Here is a 22,785-nt window from a genome sequence, read left to right as displayed (position 1 = left end):
CTCGAGACCCCCCCCCCGCCCTGGGCCGGGCCGGGAGCTGGGAGCTGGGGCGGGGCGGGGGTCCCGGTGCGGCCTCCGTAGCGGGGTGGGTCCGGGAAATCCCGGGGAGGAGGTGAGTGTGTCCGTGGGCAGTGACTGTTCCCCCTCCCCACTGCCGCCCCCTCCCCTCCGGGCTCCCGCGGCCCGTGTGAGGGGGAACCGTCACTGCCCGCGTGCGCTGGAGCGTCCCGTAAATCCCGGGGGCCCTCACACCGCCCCTCCCCGCGCAGGGGTTTGTCTCCCCGCTGCCGGGGCGGAGTCTGTGACCCGTTTTCCCAACGCTCAGACCCGGATATAAAACATCCCAAACCCCCGCCCCGCCCTCCCGCCTCCGCTGCTGCCGCCGGACCGGGCGCGGGCCCCGCCCGGATCGACCCTGAGCCCGGGTCCCGCGGGACGGGGCCTTGGGGGCAAATGGCGCCGCTTCCTCCCCCCCCCCCCACCACGGGAAGACCCTGGTGGTGTTAGCCAAATAGGCTCGTTCCCCCTGGAGCGTTCCCAATTACCCCAAGGAGGCACGGAGAGACAGGGGGACGGTTACCAGATTCTTTATTCGGTCAGCTGAGCGGGTGTCTTTCTCGGCTCGTGCCTGAGAAGGAGCACACTATACAGGCACGAAGCATGTTCTTTTATACCTACGAACAAACGACTTAGCATGTCAAATTCTGCTAACCCATGCATTCTTTACATTTGTGTCTGGTAGAAATTAGGGACCACCTGTTCGCCTCCCCCCTTTCTTAACATCCTCTCCCATGGGCAGGCACACTCATTCCCATTTTTGGTATACAATACATATATATCTTGTGTCCATGTAATTTTGGACGGGGGTAGCAAATGGAAAAACAAGCGGGGAAAATGACAAATGCCTGAGGATATATTTGGCTTAAGCATATATCTGGCCTTATTTGGCTTAAGCATATATCTGGCCTTATTTGGCTTAAGCATATATCTGGCCCTTTTGTCTAACAATTCCCCCCTAAAAAGCAATTTGAGAGCCTTACGGCCCCCAGTCTTCAGCTTTTACTGGCTGATACATTGCCATCATCCGTTGATGTATCATTCGATTCACCACTCGTCGGACCAAGGTAACTACACAGGGAGCGAAGCAAGCTAGGGTTAATAGGGTTGTAATAAAGAATACAAAGAGAAGAAAACCTTCTCGGAGCCATCCTAGTTGCGGCAACCAGGATGTAAACCAATCTGTATTCCACCCACCCCAGGTTTGGACCGGGACGTGGGCTAACTTCCTCAATTCCTTTGTTATTTGTTTTACTGCTTTTCCATTGTCATCTATTTGTAAGCAGCAGTTAGACTCGTTTAACTTTGCACAGATTCCTCCTTCCTCTGCCAACAAATAATCAAGAGCTAGATGATGCTGATAGATCACATTTCTCATCTGAGTGGACTGATCGGCTAAGAGATCAAGAGCCTCAGCCGTCTGATTAGTTATTATTTCCAAGATAGCTTGCAGCCTGATTATCCGATTTAAGTTGTAAATGGGCTCTCTTGCCCCTGCGATCCATTCATTTGGATTCCATGTAGCTGGCCCATAATGTTTTATAATTCTCTCAGGGGGCCATTCCTGAGCTCCCCACGTTTGGGAGCTTCCAACGGTCAATGAGGAATCCACAGACCGCCTCTCCTAATCAGATCATCGTACACCTTGACTCCCAATTTGCCTCCCTGTACCTGGGGTAGCAGGAAGAACAAGGGCCTAATGTAGCCGACGTAACATATTCCTGACCAATTTGGGGGCAGTCTTCGATAAGCGTATTGCCCACATATCCAATAGTGACCCTTTAGGGCCCAATTTCCTTTTGCAAAGGGGCCCTCCCAAGTCTCGGGGTAGTCCTCGGGGCCCGGCTCTTCATAGTATAAAGAGTTACCCATCTCTAGGGGACCCCCTAGTACGATGGACGTACCTTCGGGATTGCAATATTCACATTTCCACGCCCCAGCCCCTTCCTCCAACCACAATTACAACCGAATTTAGGGCTATTGGTTGTAGACCAGAAATGGTTAAAATGGGTTACCCGAGTTCCATTAGAGTGTTGCCATGCCCACTGGTACCAGCGTACCACATGGTCCTTACTGATGGTGTTGTCACGCTGGCAACTTATAAAGAGGGCATCAAAGAACCCATCCAGTCCTACGGCCTTACAACCCTCGCCAGTATGCTGTTGGTAGGAACATTGTACCCAGCTATGATTAGTGAGTTGTACGTGGGTGTCGTTCCATCGCCCTTGATATTTAGAACAGTCATACGTGTGGCAACTAGGGTGATCGTGGCAGTCAAACCCTAGAGATAAGGTCCAGTCACATTGGCTTTCTCCCACATACACTCCCTCTTGTCGAGTACGATTGAGACAGAGGATCCCTGTTCCAGAAGAATAGAGGCGCCAAGGACTGCTATCCTCAGTCCAATGTCCCGTTCCATCATGGACTATACTCAAGTTACTGATCCACCATTTAGCTTGTACCGGCTGGGCTACCCAAGGCCACTCATTCCAATCCCCTGGACCCCCACAAACCCAGCAGCTGCTAAGATTAAAGGAATTAGCTATTGTCTCCCCTAGTTGCACAAACCTATTTTCCCAATCAGAGTAACAGTGCGAATATACAAACAATAGTATCAATAGTAAATGCATTCTCGTTTTCTCTTAAACAATCCTTTTAGTCCATCTAGTCCTTGATATTCCCAGACGGTGTCTTCGCCCGTGCCACCCCGGGCCTCCGGAGCCGGGGCGGACAGAGGGCTGATGTCCTCTTCTGTTGAGTCGGTTTCCAGGTTTGGGTTCAGGAACCGCTTAACCCGTGTGTGGTGTGTCCATTTGTCGCTCCCGAGGACTTTAACCGCGGCTTGGCTGATGAGCGAAACAGTGTGTGGACCGTCCCACCTCGGCGTGAGAGGGTCACGCTTCCACTTTTGATAAGGACCTGGTCACCGATCCGGAATGGATGCACGGTCTGGTCAAGGAAGGGCCTGGAAAGGCGCCGCGTATCGATGCAGCTGTAACAAAACAGATTGCAACCCGGAAACCTGTTTCCATAGTAAGTCATTTCCCACTTCCCAGGTTACGTCCTCCCGGAACCCTGGGATGAGTACTCGGGGAGGAAACCCAAAGACCAGCTCAAAGGGTGAAAGTTTAAGACCCTTTCGCGGGGCCCTCCGAATGCGGGTGAGGGCGAGTGGCAAAGCATCGAGCCACTTTAAGTTAGATTTTGTGCATATTTTAGTAAGAGTATCTTTGAGAGTTCTATTCATCCTTTCCACTTGACCCGAGCTCTGCGGCCTCCAGGGTGTATGTAGTTTCCACTGTATGCCGAGAGCCTGGGACACCTGCTGGACCACTTGTGAAACAAAGTGGCTTCCCCTATCAGACTCAATTACTTCGGGGAGATGGAAACGAGGAAGTATTTCTTGTACCAGGGCCTTGGTGACAGCCCGGGCCTGACAATGCCGGGTGGGGTAACATTCCACCCATCCGGTAAGTTGATCAACAAATACAAGCAGGTATTTATAGCCCCTGCAAGGGGGCACCTCAGCGAAGTCAACTTGCCACCTTTGAAAAGGGAACATAGCCCATGGTCGGCCTCCCATCGGGGCAGGAGGGCCACATCCCTTCTGGTTTGTTTGCTGACAGACGGCACAGTTATTAACAATTCTCTGGGCCTCCATGTGCATACCCAGCCCCTTGAGGGATCTGGCGGCTAAATCAACCATTGCCCCAGACCCCAAATGTCCCTCTTTATGCAAGAGCCGGAAGATTTCCTGGAGTACTGGCCTGGGGACAAAAACCTCTCCCCCAGGCAGTCTCCACCATCCAGAGGAAACCTGCCGGCCTCCCGCAGCCTGGGCTTGACCTATCTCCTCGGCCGTGTATTGGGGAGGAGGGGTTTTAGCCTCGGTATCCTGAACCATGAGAAGCCATAAGGCCCCGTCTCGGGCGGCCTCCTTCGCGGCCTGATCAGCTAGCTGGTTATACCTCCGTTGTTCGGCCTCTGGGGCTTTCCCATGGGCACGCACATGTATCACGGCAACCTGGAGAGGGAGCATTAGGGCCTCGAGCAACATTTTAATGAGGCTCCCATGTGCAATCTTTTGGCCTGAGGCCGTAATGAATCCTCTTTCTCTCCACAGGGTCCCATGTGCATGCACTACCATATAGGCATACCGACTGTCAGTATACAAGTTAAGGGTTTTCCCGGCTCCCAAGCGGAGAGCTTCAATGAGAGCCACTAGTTCTGCTGCCTGAGCAGATAAGTTGGGGCTGAGTTTAAATTTGTGTATCCCTTTATCCTTAATCACTACTGCCGCCCCAGTAAATCGCTTGCCATTTACCACATAACTAGACCCGTCAACATATCCCTCAACATCGGGGTTGGGCCAGGGCAGGTCTGAGAGATCAGATCGGGGTTTGGTCTCTTGTTGTAAGACTTCAATACAGTCATGAATAGGACCGGCCTCAGAGGAGGCCTGAGGGTCGGGCAGTAGAGTGGCCGGGTTAAGGGAACTGACTGTCTTAAAGGTCAGATTGGGGGCCAACAGGAGCCCCACTTCATATCTAGTATGTCGACTGGGGTTTAGATGCTTTTCCCCAGCACCAGTTCCCAGTATCTGAGGCACCCCGTGGGGGACCACAACTTCAGTATCTCCACCCAGGGTTAATTTTTTGGCTTCCTGTACGAGGAGGGCGGTTGCCGCTACGGCCCGTAAACAGGCAGGCCATCCCTTGGCGACGGGGTCCAAGACTTTTGAATAGTACCCAATGGGTCACCAGGTTGGCCCTGACCTCTGGCACAGGACTCCAGCTGCCACTCCTCTCCTTTCATGAACGTATAGGGTGAATGGCTTTCGGGAATCTGGGAGAGCCAGAGCAGGAGGCTGAACCAAGGCTTCTTTAAGCTCTCGAAATGCTTTTTCCATTTCCTTGGTCCATACCCAGTGAAGCAAACCTTCCTTAGTTAGGGACTCATATAATGGTTTAGCTTTTCCCCCATAGTCAGGACTCCAGAGTCGACAAAAGCCGGTCAGTCCCAGAAATGCTATTAATTCTCGGGGGTTCCGGGCTGAGGGCTGTCGAGTATAACCTGAATTCTTTCTTTCCCAAACTGCGGCTCCTTGGCAGAGGTGATACCGAGGAAGGTGACCTGTTGCTTAACTAATTGAGCTTTCTCCCGTGAAACTTTATATCCTTGTTCCCCAAGGTAATTAAGGAGCTCTATTGTGTGTTCTTTACATGCTGCCTCTGTTTCAGTACTTAAGAGTAGATCATCACAATATTGAACTATGTTACATGCAGGGTGGTTAGCTAGGAATGGGGCCAGGTCCCTTTTTAGCTGGCTACCAAAAATCTCAGGCGCACAGGTAAGCCCCTGTGGGACAACGGTCCAGAGATATTGGGCCTTGTAGTGGGTGTCCGGATCCTCCCATTCAAAAGCAAACAACTTTTGAGATTCTAAATCAAGGGGAATGGAAAAGAAGGCGTCTTTTAAATCTATTACCGAGAACCAGCCGTGGTCTTTAGGTACTTGGCCTAAAATCGTATGGGGATTTGGGACAACTGGGTAGGGGGCCTCTATTAGTTTGTTAATCTGTCTCAGGTCCTGGACCAATCGATACTGTCCATTAGGCTTAGGCACTCCCATTATCGGAGTGTTGTATGGGGATGTGCCTTCTCTTAGCCATCCACACTGCAGGAATTTTTGAATCAGAGGTTTCAGCCCGATTCGAATGGTTAACTTAAGGGGGTATTGTCGAATTCGGGCCGGGCTACTTCCCGCCTTAAGGGAGATTCGCACTGGTGCAGCATTCTTAGCTCGGGCAGTCCCCCCCTCCTCCGCCCAAACCTCAGAGTTAACCCCCGGCAGCTGGCTCTCGTCACTCTCCTGACATTCCGAGGAGTGATTTCCAGCACTTATGAGAGCCATCTGGTAGTTAGAGGCTTGTTGCTTCGGGATTCTAACTTCCATTTTCCCGTTCTCGAACGAGATCTCCGCCTGTAATTTAGTGAGGATGTCTCGTCCGAGCAATGCTATGGGGCAAGAGGGACTGCAAACAAACTGGTGAGAGATTTGTTGATCCCCGACTTTTACTAGGAGAGGGAGAGTTTTTTCCAAAACTGTGATCTGCCCCTCAATCCCTTGAACAATTGCACTTCCCTGTGTTCTACCCCGGGGAGCCTTATTGAGGGGGAGTAGACTAAGGGTAGCCCCAGTATCGATTAGGGCTTCAATTGGGCCCCTCCACTTTAATTTTTACCGTGGGATCCAAGCTGGCAGCTTGTGCTGCCAGGAGGGGCCGCTGGGTCCCCCGGCCCCCCTATGGGGAAGATCTCTCTCCTGAAAGTTCTGTACCGTTGTAGTAAACGGGGGAGGGAAAAACCCTGTCCGTGTACTCTTTTCCTTTGGCATGTCGCCGGGGGCATTCGTTTTTCCAATGTCCCTCCTCCTTACAGATAGCACATTGATTTCGCCCTAAACGGGGACCCTTTCCCCTACTCTTACTCGGTGGCCCCGGTCGTCCTTTAGCCTTGCCCCCCTTCTCCTCATTTCCCTCCCTTAGGGCCAGTGCCAAAACGCGGGCCCCTTTCTTTCGTTCCTCATCGTCTCTGCGATCATAAACCTTTATTGCAATCTCTAAAAGCTCCCTTATATTTTTACCCGATGCCCCCTCCAATTTTTGCAACTTTTTCCTGATGTCCTCATAAGATTGTCCAATGAAGAGGGGAATCAACACCTGCTTTCCATTAGCACTGTCCGGATCAATGTCTGTGTATTTCTTACAAGTGTTACACAGACGTTCATAAAAGGCAGCTGGATTCTCACTCTTTTCCTGTCGAACATTATACAGCTTAGCCCAATTTGGTGTTTTTCTAATACAGCGCTTCATGCCCTGTACTACAGCGGCGGCATAGTTGCGGTGCTTATCTAAGTCACTGCTACCATGCCCCCAATCAGGAGGGCTTTCTGGCAATAGTTCTGCCAGCTTGGCTGCGTTTTTTTCTGTCTCTTCTAGCTGTTCACGGGCTTTTAAGAAGACTAAACGCCTTTCCTCGGCAGTGAGTAGGGTATTTAGAGCTACTCTCATATCGCCCCAGGTAGGATTATGGGCCGAGATCAAGGTCTCGAATACTGTTGTTAGCGGGGCTGGATCCTCCGAAAACGGGGGATTCTGGTGCTTCCAATTATATAAATCACTGCTAGTGAAGGGGACATAAAGCATAGTAAGTTGACCGTTTGAGGTCAAAGTCTCCCTTAAGGGCATCGTGTACGAGCGAGTAAGGGTTACTTGAGTGTCCCCAGGTGTATAATTGGGTGCCATTTTCCGCACCCTTTTTGGGGTCATTGTGGGACCAGGGTAAACCGTAACCTTGTTTTCAGGGTTACAATCGGGAGCTGAGCTCCCGTCCCTCTTCACCTGGATTTCTCCAGAGTCAGCTCCACTCTTAGGCTTGTTCCTAAGGCGGCTGGCAATTGGGGAGGGCTCCTGATCGGAAAAGTCCTGATCAGAGTTGGTATCCTCTCCTGTGTCTAGGGAATTACTCACAGGGGTGGGCTGTCTGCTATGACCGGGAGGCCAGGATACAAAGGGGGAGGAGGCATATAATCAGGGGCAGAAGGAATTATAGTTGGCGGACAAGATTTCTTAACGGGGGTACCGGGCTTTTAACGGGGCACGGGCCATCAGAGTTTTAAGATTTTGTGTTCTACATTTTTGCAACCATGGGGGAGGGTTGGCCACGAGATCCTGCCAAATATCTATATAAGGATATTGATCCCAATTGCCATTCCGGGTCACAGTGCTATGCACAGCTTGTACGATCTCTGGTTTGAGTGTTCCCTCGGGCCATTCCACCCGAGTGATGCCCATTCCAGAGTACAGAACTTTATAAGATTGTCTTTACATAATACAATGCCATAATCAGCCTGGCGTCTAAACGCTTTCCAATTATTCAACATACACCCTAGGGGTGTCCCAAGAAAGGTGCTTTGAGAGGACCCCATTATATTTTGACCTGATCTATTAGAGGGAAAGAAGAAGAGGAGTATCATTCATTCAGGGTTCCACTGGGTCACGAGGTTCGGCTGACCCCCCTTGCGATCAAGATTTTCTGGTCATCGAGTTTCCTCTCGCAGAAATCTTGGGGCGGCTAGGATCAGCTTAAGTCCCAGACCTGGTCAGCGGCATTCACTCCTTTCATACACACACAGGTTCCCTAACTGCCTACTCAAATGATTATAATTTTGGTTTCCAACAAAACATTAATAGAAAGAACAAGAAAACTGTTGTCAAAAACAGGATCAATCCCTGGGGTTGTTCCAAGTCCCAGTAATTGCCCAGAACAGCCCACGAACTGGTGGAGTTAGTCATTGGCAAGTAATCATTTAACAAGGAACATTACACATTTGATATAACAACATAGCATACTGCAGTCCACTATCCCATGCACGTGCTACCTAGAGGGTTCCCGTGTCCAACCTACACTGCAGGGGCGCTCCTGTTAGGTATTATACCTCAAACCCGACAGGCAAACGCACTTACCGCCTGGAGTGGCCGCGTCCGGCAGTTGGACTCCCCTCTGCTTCGTCCGCCCTGCTTCCGTGACCTGTGGAGTTCTCTATAGAGGGGGCGCAGCCGTCCCGGCCGATTGAGGCGACCTGGAGCTCGAGCAAACCACAGCCCGAGGTGGCCACTCTCCTAGGTCGTCCTCGGCCGCCGGTCAAGCGCCCCCTACAGGGAGAGAAGTCCCTTCGTGGTCGCCATTGTTAGCCAAATAGGCTCGTTCCCCCTGGAGCGTTCCCAATTACCCCAAGGAGGCACGGAGAGACAGGGGGACGGTTACCAGATTCTTTATTCGGTCAGCTGAGCGGGTGTCTTTCTCGGCTCGTGCCTGAGAAGGAGCACACTATACAGGCACGAAGCATGTTCTTTTATACCTACGAACAAACGACTTAGCATGTCAAATTCTGCTAACCCATGCATTCTTTACATTTGTGTCTGGTAGAAATTAGGGACCACCTGTTCGCCTCCCCCCTTTCTTAACATCCTCTCCCATGGGCAGGCACACTCATTCCCATTTTTGGTATACAATACATATATATCTTGTGTCCATGTAATTTTGGACGGGGGTAGCAAATGGAAAAACAAGCGGGGAAAATGACAAATGCCTGAGGATATATTTGGCTTAAGCATATATCTGGCCTTATTTGGCTTAAGCATATATCTGGCCTTATTTGGCTTAAGCATATATCTGGCCCTTTTGTCTAACAGTGGGAACCGCTCGGATCTGATCCCTGATCGACACCTGCCCCGAGGGGGGTGGGGGGGGTTGGTTTTTTCCCTGAATTGCCTGACGTGACGTTCTGTTGTGGTGGGTTTTATTCTGTGTGATTTGAGGAAATCAGTAACTTTTTATTAATGCAAATGACACTCAGCAATAAGAGAACTTTTCTTCTGAAGTATTGTGAGCATCACACACCAGTAACACTCAGAGAGAGGTCAGGAATCAAAGCACCGTAGCCCTGTAGGAAAGAGAATTCTGGAACAGGCACCTTTTATAAGCAAGATATTTTACTTACAACTGGGCTTTAATTTGTGTGGAAAGAAATACTTTACGCAGCACAAAGGAGAGTTACAAAAATGTATTACTCTTCATTGGCTCGACACACAATATCCTCCCCAAAATTCACCTCAGGAGTGTTGATTGGAACTCATGTAGATGAATTAATTTTCTTGTTATCAGTTGCTTACCTTCTGACGTATTCTCAGTGAATCTCAAAGATTCATATAAAATAACCTAGAAATTTGCCCCACTTTCTCTCAACTTGTCTATTTCTAAGTGACTATGCCCTGAGTTTTTCCTTGTCTCTATTTATAAATTACTAAAAAAAAATAAATCTCAGATTTACACCTTTTCTCAGATTCTTGACTATGGATACAAAATGTGTCCTTATGTTGTCCATTTCCTCTTTATTCGTTTATCAAATATTGATGTGAACTACACTCAGATTTTACCTCATATCAACAACTGATATAAAATCCCTCTGATGTTCCACTTTCCTTTCACTAATTTACAAAAATTGATCCAAAAATCCCTCTGATTTCCACCCTTTCTTTTTCATTTCTGAACACTGATCTCAAATCTCAGGTTTTCCCTCTTTCTATGTCATCATCAAATGTCAATTAAAAATCCTCTCTGGTTTGGGGCTGTTCCCCATGTCTCTAAATCCCAGCAACTTCTTCATTGGAGGGAACCTGTTGCCCTGAGTCATTCTCCATCCTGGTTGTTGCAGGGGGTTAAATTGCCCAGAGATCATCTTTCCCGTCTCCTTTGAGAATCATTTCTTCCTCCTTTATCTTTGTTAAAATGTTTGCCGAAGAAAGAGACCAGACACACGTTTAATACCCATCAAATTCAGAGGCCTCCCCATGTTTGGGGATCAGTGTTTCCCAGCTGATAACAGGAGAATTGGCTGAATCCTTTTCTCCAGCTGGCACGGGATGAGGAGGTCTCTCTGAGTGCAGTGTGGGTCCAGAAGTTTCCCAAATCCCATGACAAATGCTCTTCAGGAGGGGTTGCTTCCCGCAGTGCTAAGATGCAGCCACTTCTGGGGTGGATCCATGGTGGCCATTATTTGCTAGTGACAGGCCATGGAAGTTTCTTACCTTTCTTGCCCTCCAGGCCTTCCATTCTCCTGTTAAAGAAGCATCCCCCAGGGCTCCCTCTGCCTGTGTGACTGGCCAGCAGGGGGCGGTGGTCACTTTCTATCCACTTCTCAGGCACTGTGAGGTAACAGTGTTGCTGTGTGGGGGTGGGGCTGTGTGGGGAGATAGCAGCTGAAGGGGGATTGTGGTGGGGGAGGCCTCTGGGTGGCTGGGCAGAGGGTACCCTAGTGAGGTTGGTGGGTTCTGGAGATTTGGGGTTTCAGGGGGTGGGTGTGATGTGCCCAGCCCTGAGGCTGTGGGTCCTGGAGGTGAGTATCGCTGGGGGCCTGGTGGCTGCAGAACAGCTGGGGTGGGCGTCTCTTGGGGAGGCGGGACAGGGGGTTAGAGGGAGCCTGGTGCTGTGCCAGGGGCTCTGTCTGGGCTTCCCCAGCTGGCTCCTGGGATCACTGCCATACCCAATGAACAGAACTGGGGGGGGGTCCCCAGCTCTAGGTCAGGGGATGCCAGGGAAGCAGAGTGAGGGGTCCCACTGAAAAGCATCAGCGGGTCCTGCTGGGTGGAGGAGGGGGTCCCAGACAAACGGCAGGGCAGATCCTGGTGGTGGGGAGGGGGTCCTAGACAGGCAGTGAGGGACTGAATTCCCAGTGGGGGTCCCTTTTGGGTGGGTCCCTGGCTCCTGGGGGCTCTTGGTGGGGGGAACCCTTTGGGATTCCCAACCTGACAGTCATGGTCTGGTGGGGCTTCCCTGGCCGGTGGGGCTTTGAGGGGTATCTGGGGTCCCTGGCTGGGGACTCTGGGGGCTGCGTCCCAGGGAATAGCTGTTGGGCCCCTGGCTGTGGGAACTTCTACTAACCATGATCCTTCTCTCTGATCAACTCCTGTCAGAGTCCTGGCTCCAAGCACTGCCGGGCATTCCCCAGTCACCGGCCCTGTCACTGTGATAACTTTCTGTCCACTTATCAGACACTGTGAGTGTGAAATCACAGATTTTGCTTTTCTCCTCTTTTGAAAACTGCAGGAACTTTTGGTTCAGTTTAGAAAATTTGTGTCCCCCAGTCCTGAGAGCAGCTAGGGGGCATCACGGTGAGAGAATAAAGAGTGACCCCTTGTCTCTCCCAGCAGATCCATCACACACCTACTAGCCAGAGGCTGATACAACCCCATGGTGGGGAACCCAACACCCTCCCCACTGCCAGCAGCTGGATGTGAGGGGCTGGGACATCTTCCCTACACCTCCCTGGTGGGTGCCCCCTTTCCATGTCACACCAGCCCCTGGATTCAGCACTGGAAGTCTGGTCAGTTTTCCCAGCCCTGCCCAGGGGGTTGGTTTCTCTATTTCCTGTTTCACAAATTAGGGAATTTTCTCCCCCACCACCCAAGTGTTTGTTCTGAGGATCTAGGCCCATGTTAACAAGTCCCAGCAGGTTTGTCACACTCTGTCCCAATCCCCTTCCTCACCGAGGGTATTCCCTGCCCCCTCCAGCCCTAACTCCCCAGAAGTTGCCACCTCTTCAGTATTTCCTGCCCCTCCCCCGCCAGCAGGAACCCACCAGCAACCCCCCAATTACCCCTCCCTGAGCTGGCTCCACTGCAGCCGGAGAAGCCCCCACCCCCCCCCGGCCGGGCACGGAGGGTTAATGCTTTCCTGTGCCCTGCAATCCTCCCCACCACCCCACCCGCCGCTCCAGCCCCTTCCTGTGCCCTGCAACACCCCGGCTCCCAGCTGCTCCAGCCCCTTCCTGTGCCCTTCAACCCCCTCCCACTCCCAGCTGCTCCAGCCCCTTCCTGTGCCCTGCAACCCCTGCCCCCGGCTCCCAGCTGCTCCAGCCCCTTCCTGTGCCCTTCAACCCCCTCCACTCCCAGCTGCTCCAGCCCCATCCAGTGCCCATCAACCCCCCTCCACTCCCAGCTGCTCCAGCCCCTTCCTGTGCCCATCAAACCCTCCCAGCTGCTCCAGCCCCTTCCTGTGCCCTTCAACCCCCGCTCCCAGGTGCTCCAGCCCCTTCCCGTGCCCCGCAACCCCGCCTCTCCCCCGGGCTGCAGCGCTCGCCGGGGCGGGCTGCAGCGGCTGGGATCCAGCTGACACCCACTGCAGGGGCTGGGGGCGGGGAGCTGCTGCACCAGCCCCGCCCCCGCTTTTCTCCTGGGGAGCCCCGGCCCCTCTCCTGCCCCCTCCGGGCTGAGGCGGGTCCCTGCGTGTCTCACCCCCTGCGTGGGCCTGGGGGCGGGGCCAGGCCCGGGGAGGAGCCGCCCCTTCCCACCCTCCCGGCCCGGCAGCGGGGGCAGGGGGACCATGGCGGGGCCGGGAGCGCAGCGCGGGGGCTGCTCCAGCCCTGCAGCCCGCGGGGCAGCGCGGTGGGGCCGGGAACACGCGTGGGGTGGACACGCTGCTGCCGGGGGCGGGGTCAGGGCTGGCGGTTGGGCTGTGGGGGGGCCGGTTATTACGTGGGGGTCACAAGCCCCCCCAGCTCTGCCGTTCCCCGGGAAAGGGCGGGGGGGGTCTAAGAGGCACCGGCTGGGAGAGGGGGCGGGGCCGGAGGAACGGAGGAGCGGTGTGGGGAGGGTCAGGCTGGCCCTGGGGACCTCCTTACCTGGGCTGGAGAGCGGACGCGCCCCGGGGCAGGCTGGGAGATGTAGTTCCTGACTCTCCCTGGACCGGAAGTGACATTGGGGGGAGAGACCAAGCCGAGTTGCAAACGCGCACGGGCCCCTGCGGCTCTGCCTGGCTCGCGCGGGGCCGTTGGAGCCTCTCCCGGCCGGAGAAGGGTTGGTGCCGTTGGAGCTCTGGGCATGCGCAGATCGCGGCGGGAGTGTTCATTAACACCCCCGTGCCCGGCCCGGGCCCCTGCCCCGCTGGAGCCGCCCTGGGGCCGCCCCGGGCTCCACCCGCCCCGCTGCGGAGCTGCAGCCTCCAGGTCCCGGAGCGAGCCCCGGGGGCGGGGCGGGGCGGGGCGGTGACTCTGCCCCAGTGCCCGGGGGGGACCCGGCATCTCGCAGCGCCGGGATCTGCTCCCTGGGGGTGGGGGCAGCGCCCGCGGGGGGCTCGGAGCTGCTGCCCCCACAGGAGCCCAGCGCCCCCCGGGCCCGGCCAGGCTCTGCCCTGGGGCCCCGCAGGGGGTGCCGGGGGGAGGGGCCTGGCCCCACTGGGGTCCCCGCGTGGGGCCGGGCGGGGCTGGGGGGTGAGACCGGGCTGGGGGGGCGGGGGGAAATGTCTGTACAGCCCGGACATGGGGCAGGTGACCCCGAGGAGCGGGAGAGAAAGGGGGGCTGAGATCCCTCGGATTTACCGCTGCCCCCTCCCGTGGGGACCCCCTCCTCTCCCGTCCTGCCCCTTTCTCCCTAGAGAGCCACGAGCTGCGCCCAGGGTGACCCCTCCCCAACCCCTGAGAAGTTCCCTGTCCCCCGATTGTGCCCCATTTTCTCTCCCCTTCGCCAATGGCCAGTTCAGGTCTCAGGTTTGGGGGGTTTCCCCCATTTCCACCTGCAGGGATTTGTCCTTGTGCGGGTGGGAAATGGTTCCCCCGAGTGATTCCTGAGCTGGGCAGAGGGTGAATGGGCAGAGGCTGGGGGGGCCCTGAGACAGGGACACCTCTGGGCTGGGCTGGGGGGGCCACTCTCTGGTGGCAACGGGGCCTGGGAAGGGCCAGGAAGGGGAGGGAGGAGCAAGTGTCCCCCATGGAGACGGCCCAGCCCCAGGTTTCCCAGTCCCAGCTACTTCCCCTCCCCCACCCTGCCCAACCCAGCAGACCCCCCCACCTGCTAGTCACATTCCCAGACCCCACTGCCAGCCCCTCCCCCCTGATAGTGACGGTCTGGCTCCAGCCCTCCTGTCCCCTGTGAAAGACATCACCCAGGGCTCCCTGCCGGCCCTGTGAGTGTGGGGCAAGAAGAATCCCTCCCATTCTCTTTTTGATTCAATATCCCTGTATAATCCCCTCCAATTTCCCATCTTTTCTCTCGAGCCTTTAAATGCTGACACAAAATCTCCAAGATGTTGGTGCTTCTCTCTTATATTGGCAAATATTTAGTTTGTGCCTCATTTTCTCCTCAGTTCTGAAATACTGATATCTAATGCTCAAAAATCTTCCCCCTTTTCTCTCCAGGTGTGTGACTGAGATCAGGGCTCTTATCGTACTGAGCGTGGCCCTGTTCTGACAGCTGCTGCAGAGACCCCAACTGAGATCTGGGCCCTGTTCTGCCAGGCGCTGAAGAGACCCCAGGTGAGATCAGACCCCACTGTTGTGCCAGGTAAAACTGAGACCTGGACCGAGATCGCGGCCCCCCTTGTGCCAGGCAGCGCATGACTGTGACCCAAACCGCTGCCTCCAGTGTGCTGGGCACTTCAGAGACCTCGACTGAGATCTGTGTCCCCGTTGGGTCTGGCACTGCACTGACCCCGACCCAGATCACGCCCCACCACTGTACTGGGCACTGCACAGACCCTGACAGAGATCCTGGCCCCACGTTTTGCCAGATGCTGCAGGGGCCCTAAACAAAATCCGGGATCCTGTAATGCTGGGAGTTGCAGAGTCCCCGACTGAGGTCAGGCCCCTGTTGTGCAGGGCTCTGCACAGACACTGACCAGGATCAGGGTCTCCATTGTGACAGGTGCTGAACAGACACCAAGGGTATCTCTACCCTGACACTAAAACCCCCAGCTGGCCCATGCCAGGTGACTCAGGCTCACGGGCCCAGGCGAAGGGGCTGTTTAATTGCAGCGTAGATGTCTGGGCTCGGGCTGGGGCCAGGCTGTAGGACCCTGCGAGGTAGGAGGGTGCCAGACCTTGGGCTGCAGCCCCAGCTGGAACATGGACACCACAATTAAACAGCCCCACAGCCTGAGCCGTGTGAGCCCAAGTCAGCGGGCACGGGCCAGCCGCCGGTGTCTGACTGCAGTGTGGACATGGCCACAGGGACAGAGAGGCCTTGCCACAAAAAGCTCAAAGGCTAAATAGGCAATTATTCACAGCAATAAGATTTACAGATCCATTTGTGCACCAAAGTCCAGATAGCAGCATGTGTATGTGTGTAGTTTGGTTGGGGCTGGTGTAATTGTGCCCCCAGAAATATGTACATTTCCAGCAAAACCCCTCCTACACAGTACACCCAATTGTCCACCCCTTGCCATATGCCATTGATCCTGCTCCTGCATAGTCATAGGAGAGGGGCACGGCCAAACATTTCCTTTGATGTGCACCATTTTTCACACCCCTCCATTGATTCCCAGTGAGCTCCTCCCCTTCTCCTTATTCCCATAGGGCTTGTAGGGCCCACCTTGGTTGCCGTTCTATTTCCAGGCACCATAGTAGCCATTACCCAGGTGCTGGCCTCCCAGTTGAGCATTTTGCATTCCCACACACCTCTTCCTCTCCCCCCAGGTCAGCCTTTTGAAGCCATCCCCCACCCACCTCATGCTAGCAGCAAGACCAACACCACAGACAAACACCACACAACATAGATCCATTGTATTCTGGGTTATTCTTCCGCTGGCACCAGCATGGTTGTAGAGTGTCTGAAAAACAAAAGAAACAATTTCCACCCCCCTGGTGGGATCAGATTATTTCTTAATAATAATACCAATTCCTTTTACAAATGTCCTTGCTAATTGCAGGAAAAACAGAAGAATTACCTTCAGGCTGTCCTTATTTTGTTCTATAGTCAGGCTAGTGAATTACCCCACTCACTGATCATTTATGAAATTTATGAGTTGGCGTGCCTCAGTTTCCCACAGCTTCAAATTTCTGCTCTGTACATTATCTCTCTCTCTCCTCTCTCTCTCCTTAGGGTTAACCTGTCCCCCTTATTTTCAGGCTTGACTTGTTTTTTCACCTCCCTTTTCTGGAGGGCCATAATCTGAGTCTTCTAGTAGCTTGTTTGCTGACCAGATGCATTCATTATTCTCAGGTTCTTTGTGCTGCAAATTGCAGTTTCCTCCTTCCCCCATCAGCTGGGTAATTTGCATCCACACAGAGGCTTTCTTGGCTTGCCTCTGGATTCAAAGCTATCAGCAGCTCAGAGACTGTTTCAAAAGGGACACATTTCACTTCCACCAGGGTTCTTATTACTGTTCACTTTCATCTTCTGCTCCAAAACACTGCTCCAAAGATCTGAAAAAGCAGCACAATCTACTATGCTCCTTTTGGAGCCCTAGCAGGATTTTAATTAAGTACCATGTTTTGTTTGCATTTCTTTTACCCCTTTTCCAATATACACTGCACCCCCCACCACTTGCTAATCACATTCCCAGACCCCACTGCCAGGCCCTCCCCACTGATAGTGACTTTCTCACTCCAGCCCCACTCCTTTCCCCTGTGAAAAGACATCACCCAGGGCTCCCTGCCGGCCATGTGAGTGTGGGGCAAGAAGAATCCATCCCATTCTGTTGTTGATTCAATATCCTTGTATAATCCCCTCAAATTTCCACTCTTTTGTCTTCAACTGTTAAATGGTGACACAAAATCTCCCAGATGTTGGTGCTTCTCTCTTATATTGGCAAATATTTAGTTTGTGCCCCATTTTCTCCTCAGTTCTGAAATACTGATATCTAATGCTCAAAAATCTTCCCCCTTTTCTCTCCAGGTGTGTGACTGAGATCAGGGCTCTTATCGTACTGCCAGGCGCTGCAGAGACCCCAACTGAGATCTGGGCCCTGTTCTGCCAGGTGCTGAAGAGACCCCAGGTGAGATCAGACCCCACTGTTGTGCCAGGTAAAACTGAGACCTGGACCGAGATCACAGCCCCCCTTGTGCCAGGCAGCGAACGACTGCGACCCAAACCGCTGCCTCCATTGTGCTGGGCACTTCAGAGACCTCGACTGAGATCTGTGTCCCCGTTGGGCCTGGCCCTGCACTGACCCCGACCCAGATCATGCCCCACCACTGTACTGGGCACTGCACAGACCCTGACAGAGATCCTGGCCCCACATTTTGCCAGATGCTGCAGGGGCCCTAAACAAAATCCGGGATCCTGTAATGCTGGGAGTTGCAGAGTCCCCGACTGAGCTCAGGCCCCTGTTGCGCAGGGCTCTGCACACACACTGACCAAGATCAGGTGTGCTGGGTTGTATTTAGGAATCTGAAAATAAAAGGTGAAGACGGCTGGTTCACAATATCCAATGAAATCTTGCAAACAATTATACAAATGGACCCTACTTCTGTTAAAACAACGTGGTATTAATACTAATTCAAAACTGACATTAAAATTAGGAGAGAAACGCATGAGAAATGAACTGACACCTACTTACCATTTCTTAATGCCTACAATTTTGACACTCCCTCACAGCATCTTTTTTTCAAAGCGATGCACAGCACACAGTCCAGTTAACGAATGAAAGCACACCCATTATTGACTGCTTTGTGCTGCATGAGCATCTGATTAAGCACCTAATTACAACTGTACCACTGTAAGTGGAAATGCATCAACCCAGCTTAGCTCCAAGGTGTTTAGATGGGAATGAAAAGTTTCCAAGGCTTTGGCTACACTTAGCACTTCAAAGCGCTGCCGTACTCCACCTCCCTGTGGGGATTAATGTACAGCGCTGGGGCTCTGATCACACTGGCGCTTTGCAGCGCCGCAATTTGCAGCGCTGGAGAGGGTGTTTTTTCACACCCTGCTGCAGCGCTGCAAATTTGCAAGTGTAGCCAAAGCCCAAATGGGTCACTTGCTGGAGGATTCTCTGCAGCTTGAGGGCTTCAAACCACAATTTGAAGACTTCAGTAACTCAGACGTAGGTTAGGGGTTTGTTATAGAAGTGGATGGGTAGGATTCTATGGCCTGCTTTGTGCAGGAGGTCAGACTAGATGATCATAATGGTCCCTTCTGACCTTTAAAGTCTGAGTCTACATGGCAGAATGGTTAATGAAGAAAATACACTGAAATGCCTCTACGCAGTCCTGTTGACTTCTTCTCCTAACCCACCCCCCTCATGAGTTCTGGCCTCTTGGTCAACTCAGCTCCCAGACCCCCATCAGCTGTGCCCTCTCCCAACCTAACCCATTTCTACTGCAATTCTTCACCCTCCTCATTCAGGCAGGGGGTTGGCGCTGCAGCCCCTAAGGTACCTGCGTTAATCACTGTCTCTCATGCTGGGGCTATTTAGATTTCAGGGAACGATTCAGAATTACTGACTCTGGGAGGTGGGAGAGAGGAGAGGCTGAGAGAGCGTGTGCTCTTACGGCCACGTTCAACTCTGGTAGCCTCCATGTTACCTCATCACGTCCAGCGCAGAATTTCTTTTTTTGGCTTGAAGAAGATACGTTCTGCCTGAAAAGTGCTACAGTTCTGCCTTTCACCCACCAGAGGCCCCTGTGGCACCAGAACAGGCAGCAGCCAGCTGGGTTCATCTTGGTGGGAATTTGTTGCCCCGAGCTATACCCCAAATGGGAGCAGAGTTAGTGGGTGCAACTGGGGAGAGTCCTGAGACATGGCTGCCGCTGGGGGTGGGGAGAGGGGGGTCATTCTCTACTCACAAGAGGGTGTGGAAAGGGCACAGGAGGAACAAGTGTCCCCTATGGAGACTGCCCAGCCCCAGGTTATCCAGTCCGAGACGCTTCTTCCTGCACCGTACCCCAAACCTCTTCACCCCTCCAACCATCAGTTGCCAGGCTTCCCTCGCTGCAAGCCCTTCCTGACTGCAGAGACCCTCTGAGCCAGTCGTGTGTCAGGGCTCAGCCCTCTGGCTGCGTCCTCAGGGCACTTTCTTCCTCTCTCGGGGCACCGTGCCACAGGCGCCCCACAAATCTACATTGCTCAGGCTTTGGCTTCAGCCCCGGGTGGTGGGGCTCAGGGCTCTGGACTACAGCCCCATGCGCTGGGACTGGAGCTTTCTGCCCTGGGCCTCAGTGAGTCTAATGCTGCCCTTGCTTGGCCCCTGCCCTGAAACCTGCTAGTGGCCCCAGGGGGCCCAGGACCCCTAGTTGAGAACCACTGCCTTACCCCACGAATCACAGCAATGTTCAGGTTACTGCCAGTCATAGAATCATAGAATCTCAGGGTTGGAAGGAACCTCAGGAGGTATCTAGTCCAACCCCCTGCTCAAAGCAGGACCAACCCTCAACTAAATCATCCCAGCCAGGTCTTTGTCAAGCCTGACCTCATGCCAAAGGACCAGTCACTTACTGAGGTCAATTGAATCTTAGCTCTCACAACAAAGACAACACTTGTAGCCAGTCCTGTAATAACCTGTATTAAGACTTATTTAAAAGGAAAGGAGAGTTGTTTAGAAAGTTAAAGCAGGTAATCCTATAGATGCAGACAAGTTACAGTCTTAAATTTCAAAAGGTAATAGAAGCTTCTGTAATAAGCAAGCTCTGCATATTCTTTAGACAAGCAGCATACAGATAATCAGTTCCTTCTGTATGGGTTTTTTTTTATCCCCTTCCTGCCATGTGCTCTGAGCTGCAAACTCAGCTAATGAGAAATCAAGAGCACAACAACAGTCTTTTGTTGTTTTTAACATCCCATAATAGTCTATCTGGTGTTAGAACATAAGAAAGGCCGTACCGGGTCAGACCAAAGGTCCATCTAGCCCAGTATCTGTCTACCAACAGTGGCCAATGCCAGGTGCCCCTGAGGGAGTGAACCTAACAGGCAATGATCAAGTGATCTCTCTCCTGCCATCCATCTCCATCCTCTGACGAACAGAGGCTAGGGACACCATTCTTACCCATCCTGGCTAATAGCCATTTATGGACTTAGCCACCATGAATTTATCCAGTCCCCTTTTAAACATTGTTATAGTCCTAGCCTTCACAACCTCCTCAGGTAAGGAGTTCCACAAGTTGATTGTGCGCTGCGTGAAGAAGAACTTCCTTTTATTTGTTTTAAACCTGCTGCCTATTAATTTCATTTGGTGACCCCTAGTTCTTGTATTATGGGAATAAGTAAATAACTTTTCCTTATCCACTTTCTCAACATCACTCATGATTTTATATACCTCTATCATGTCCCCCCTTAGTCTCCTCTTTTCCAAGCTGAAGAGACCTAGCCTCTTTAATCTTTCCTCATATGGGACCACCTCATCCAACCCCTGCTCCTTCCTGACTGCCCCCCGGGACCCTTGCCCCCATTCAACCCCCTTGTACTCTGCCCTCTGACCACTCTGACCCCTATCCACCCCCACAACCCACCGAACACCCCTCCTTGTTCCCTACCCCCTTACCACACTGCCTGGAGCTAGGACCACGACTGGCGCCACAGGACCTGACTCCCCGATCCGGGCTGGAGCCGCTCAGCCAGGACCGGTGCTGCAGGACCCGAGCTGGGCCGGATCGGAGCCGCTCGGCCGGGTCCAGTCTGAGCCAGGTGTGCTTGGCTGGGGCACTCAGCCGGGGCCAGGGGGAGCCGCTCAGGTGGAGCCGGACTGGGCCGTGCGTGCCGCCCCCCCCCCCCCCGGCCCGGCTTACCTGCCTGCTGCTTGTTTCAGGCTTCCCACAAACATTTGATTCGTGGGAAGCAGAGGAGGAGGAGAAGGAGGGCGGAGCGTTCACAGGAGAGGGGGAGGTGAGCTGGGGCCAGGGGCCGGGTGGACAGCTGCCCGAGCCTTGGTTAAATTGAAAAGCTTTTTTAGAACTGGTTGTCCTGGAACAACCGGTTCTAAAAAGTCTTTTAAATTCAGCAACCGGTTCCTGCGACCCGGCTGGAGCTCACCACTGGTGGGAGCTGCTAGAGGTGGTGGGAGGCAGGAAATATCTTGGGTGGAGAAAGGGAGGGGACAGGATGTGACAAACCTGCTGAGACTTGTGTACTCTAGGGTGTGATGGGTTGTCACCCCGGGGTGCAGTCTGGGGGGCTTCTGGGAACCGCTGTGCCCTCTAACCCTCAAGCTGGGCTGGCCCTTCTCACACTGCTTTGCTGGAGATTCAGCCAGCCTCTCCAGGCCCTGTTATCACCCAACACGACAGCAGGTGGCGCCATACACCCAACTAAGCTACCTGAGTGCTTTACCTGAGCCACTCAAGGAGAGAGAGAAGACAACAGCCAATTTCCCAGTGATAAGTGTTAGCAAACAGATCAAAGCAGATGACTTAGCAAATAACCAAAAATTCAAACCAAACTAACATACTAGATGGATAGAATGTGAATTAGCAATTTCTCACCCTGACTGATGCTACAAGCAGTCCCCCAAGTTTCCATACACAAGGTAGAAATCCCTTTACCCTGGGACCAGCACTTCCCCCAGTTCAGTCTTTGTTCCTCAGGTGCTTCCAGGAGTTCTCTTGTGTGGGGAATGAGGCCAAGAGATGATGTCACACCCCACCTTATGTAGCTTTTCCATATGGCAGGAACCCTTTGTTCTAAACTCAGTTCCCAGTCCAGTTTGTGGAAAAATACAGGTACCAAAATGAAGTTCACTGTCGTGTGGTCTGGTCACGTCTTTGTTGCTGAACCATCAGCGTGATCTGGCTTCTTCATTGTTGTACCTGAAAGGCTCGTTGTGGCTGTTACCCAGAGCAATCACATTTGTAAGAAAGATACAGAGTCAATATCCATAACTTCAGATACAAACATGATCCATGCACACAGGTAGGATAATCATATTCAGCAAATCATAACTTTTCCAGTGACACCGCACATGACTCATCTTGTACAAAATGCCTCATGTCCTAATCGTATTATAATCCTGCCACTATGTGCTGAATATGGGCTGTAGTGTCAGATAGGTCCTAATGTCAAGGCACAAGTGTAGGGAATGGAACTTTCCCTCTTTGTGGAACAGGAAATAACCCCCCAGCCAGGGATGGGAAAACTTCCCAGACTCCCAGTGCTGGAGCCTGAACCTACTGACACTTCATTAGTTACCCCCACCCCCAGTCTCTGTGGCAACTGCAAACGTTATCGGTGATGATTTTATATTCTCTTCCAGGTCATTGATAAGAATGTTAAATAGCAGAGGGCCAAGATTCAATCCTTGCGGGAACCCGCTAGAAAGAAATCCACTCGACCGTGGTTCCCTATTTAAAATCCCAGTTTTTAATCTATTTAATGTATGCCGTGTGTATTTTGTACATTCTAGTCAAAATATTGTGCTGAACCAACTCATATGCCTTCATATATTACATCAGTACTATTAGCTGCAA

The 22,785-nt window shown here is 52.9% G+C and overlaps 1 protein-coding gene and 1 pseudogene across 1 annotated transcript in view; one reads left to right on the top strand and one right to left on the bottom strand.

Moving 5' to 3' along the window:
- LOC120381578 overlaps window positions 1–22,785 on the top strand; it is a 190,287-nt pseudogene that overhangs the window by 119,602 nt on the left and 47,900 nt on the right.
- The window catches only part of LOC120381380 (zinc finger protein 883-like), a gene marked incomplete at its 3' end in the record, with an annotated part of 71,819 nt that overhangs the window by 45,646 nt on the left and 3,388 nt on the right, over window positions 1–22,785 (bottom strand). Inside the window, exon 3 of the mRNA XM_039499575.1 lies at window positions 5,890–6,074. Within this exon, the coding sequence (XP_039355509.1) occupies window positions 5,890–6,074 (185 nt within the window). The remainder of the gene's footprint in view (window positions 1–5,889; window positions 6,075–22,785) is intronic.

Source organism: Mauremys reevesii, linkage group 14, assembly GCF_016161935.1.
Source record: "Mauremys reevesii isolate NIE-2019 linkage group 14, ASM1616193v1, whole genome shotgun sequence".
In the NCBI taxonomy this organism is placed as follows: Eukaryota; Metazoa; Chordata; order Testudines; family Geoemydidae; genus Mauremys; species Mauremys reevesii.
The sequence above is the reverse complement of the archived record's forward strand: the minus strand, read 5'-3'. Positions and strand labels throughout refer to the sequence as shown.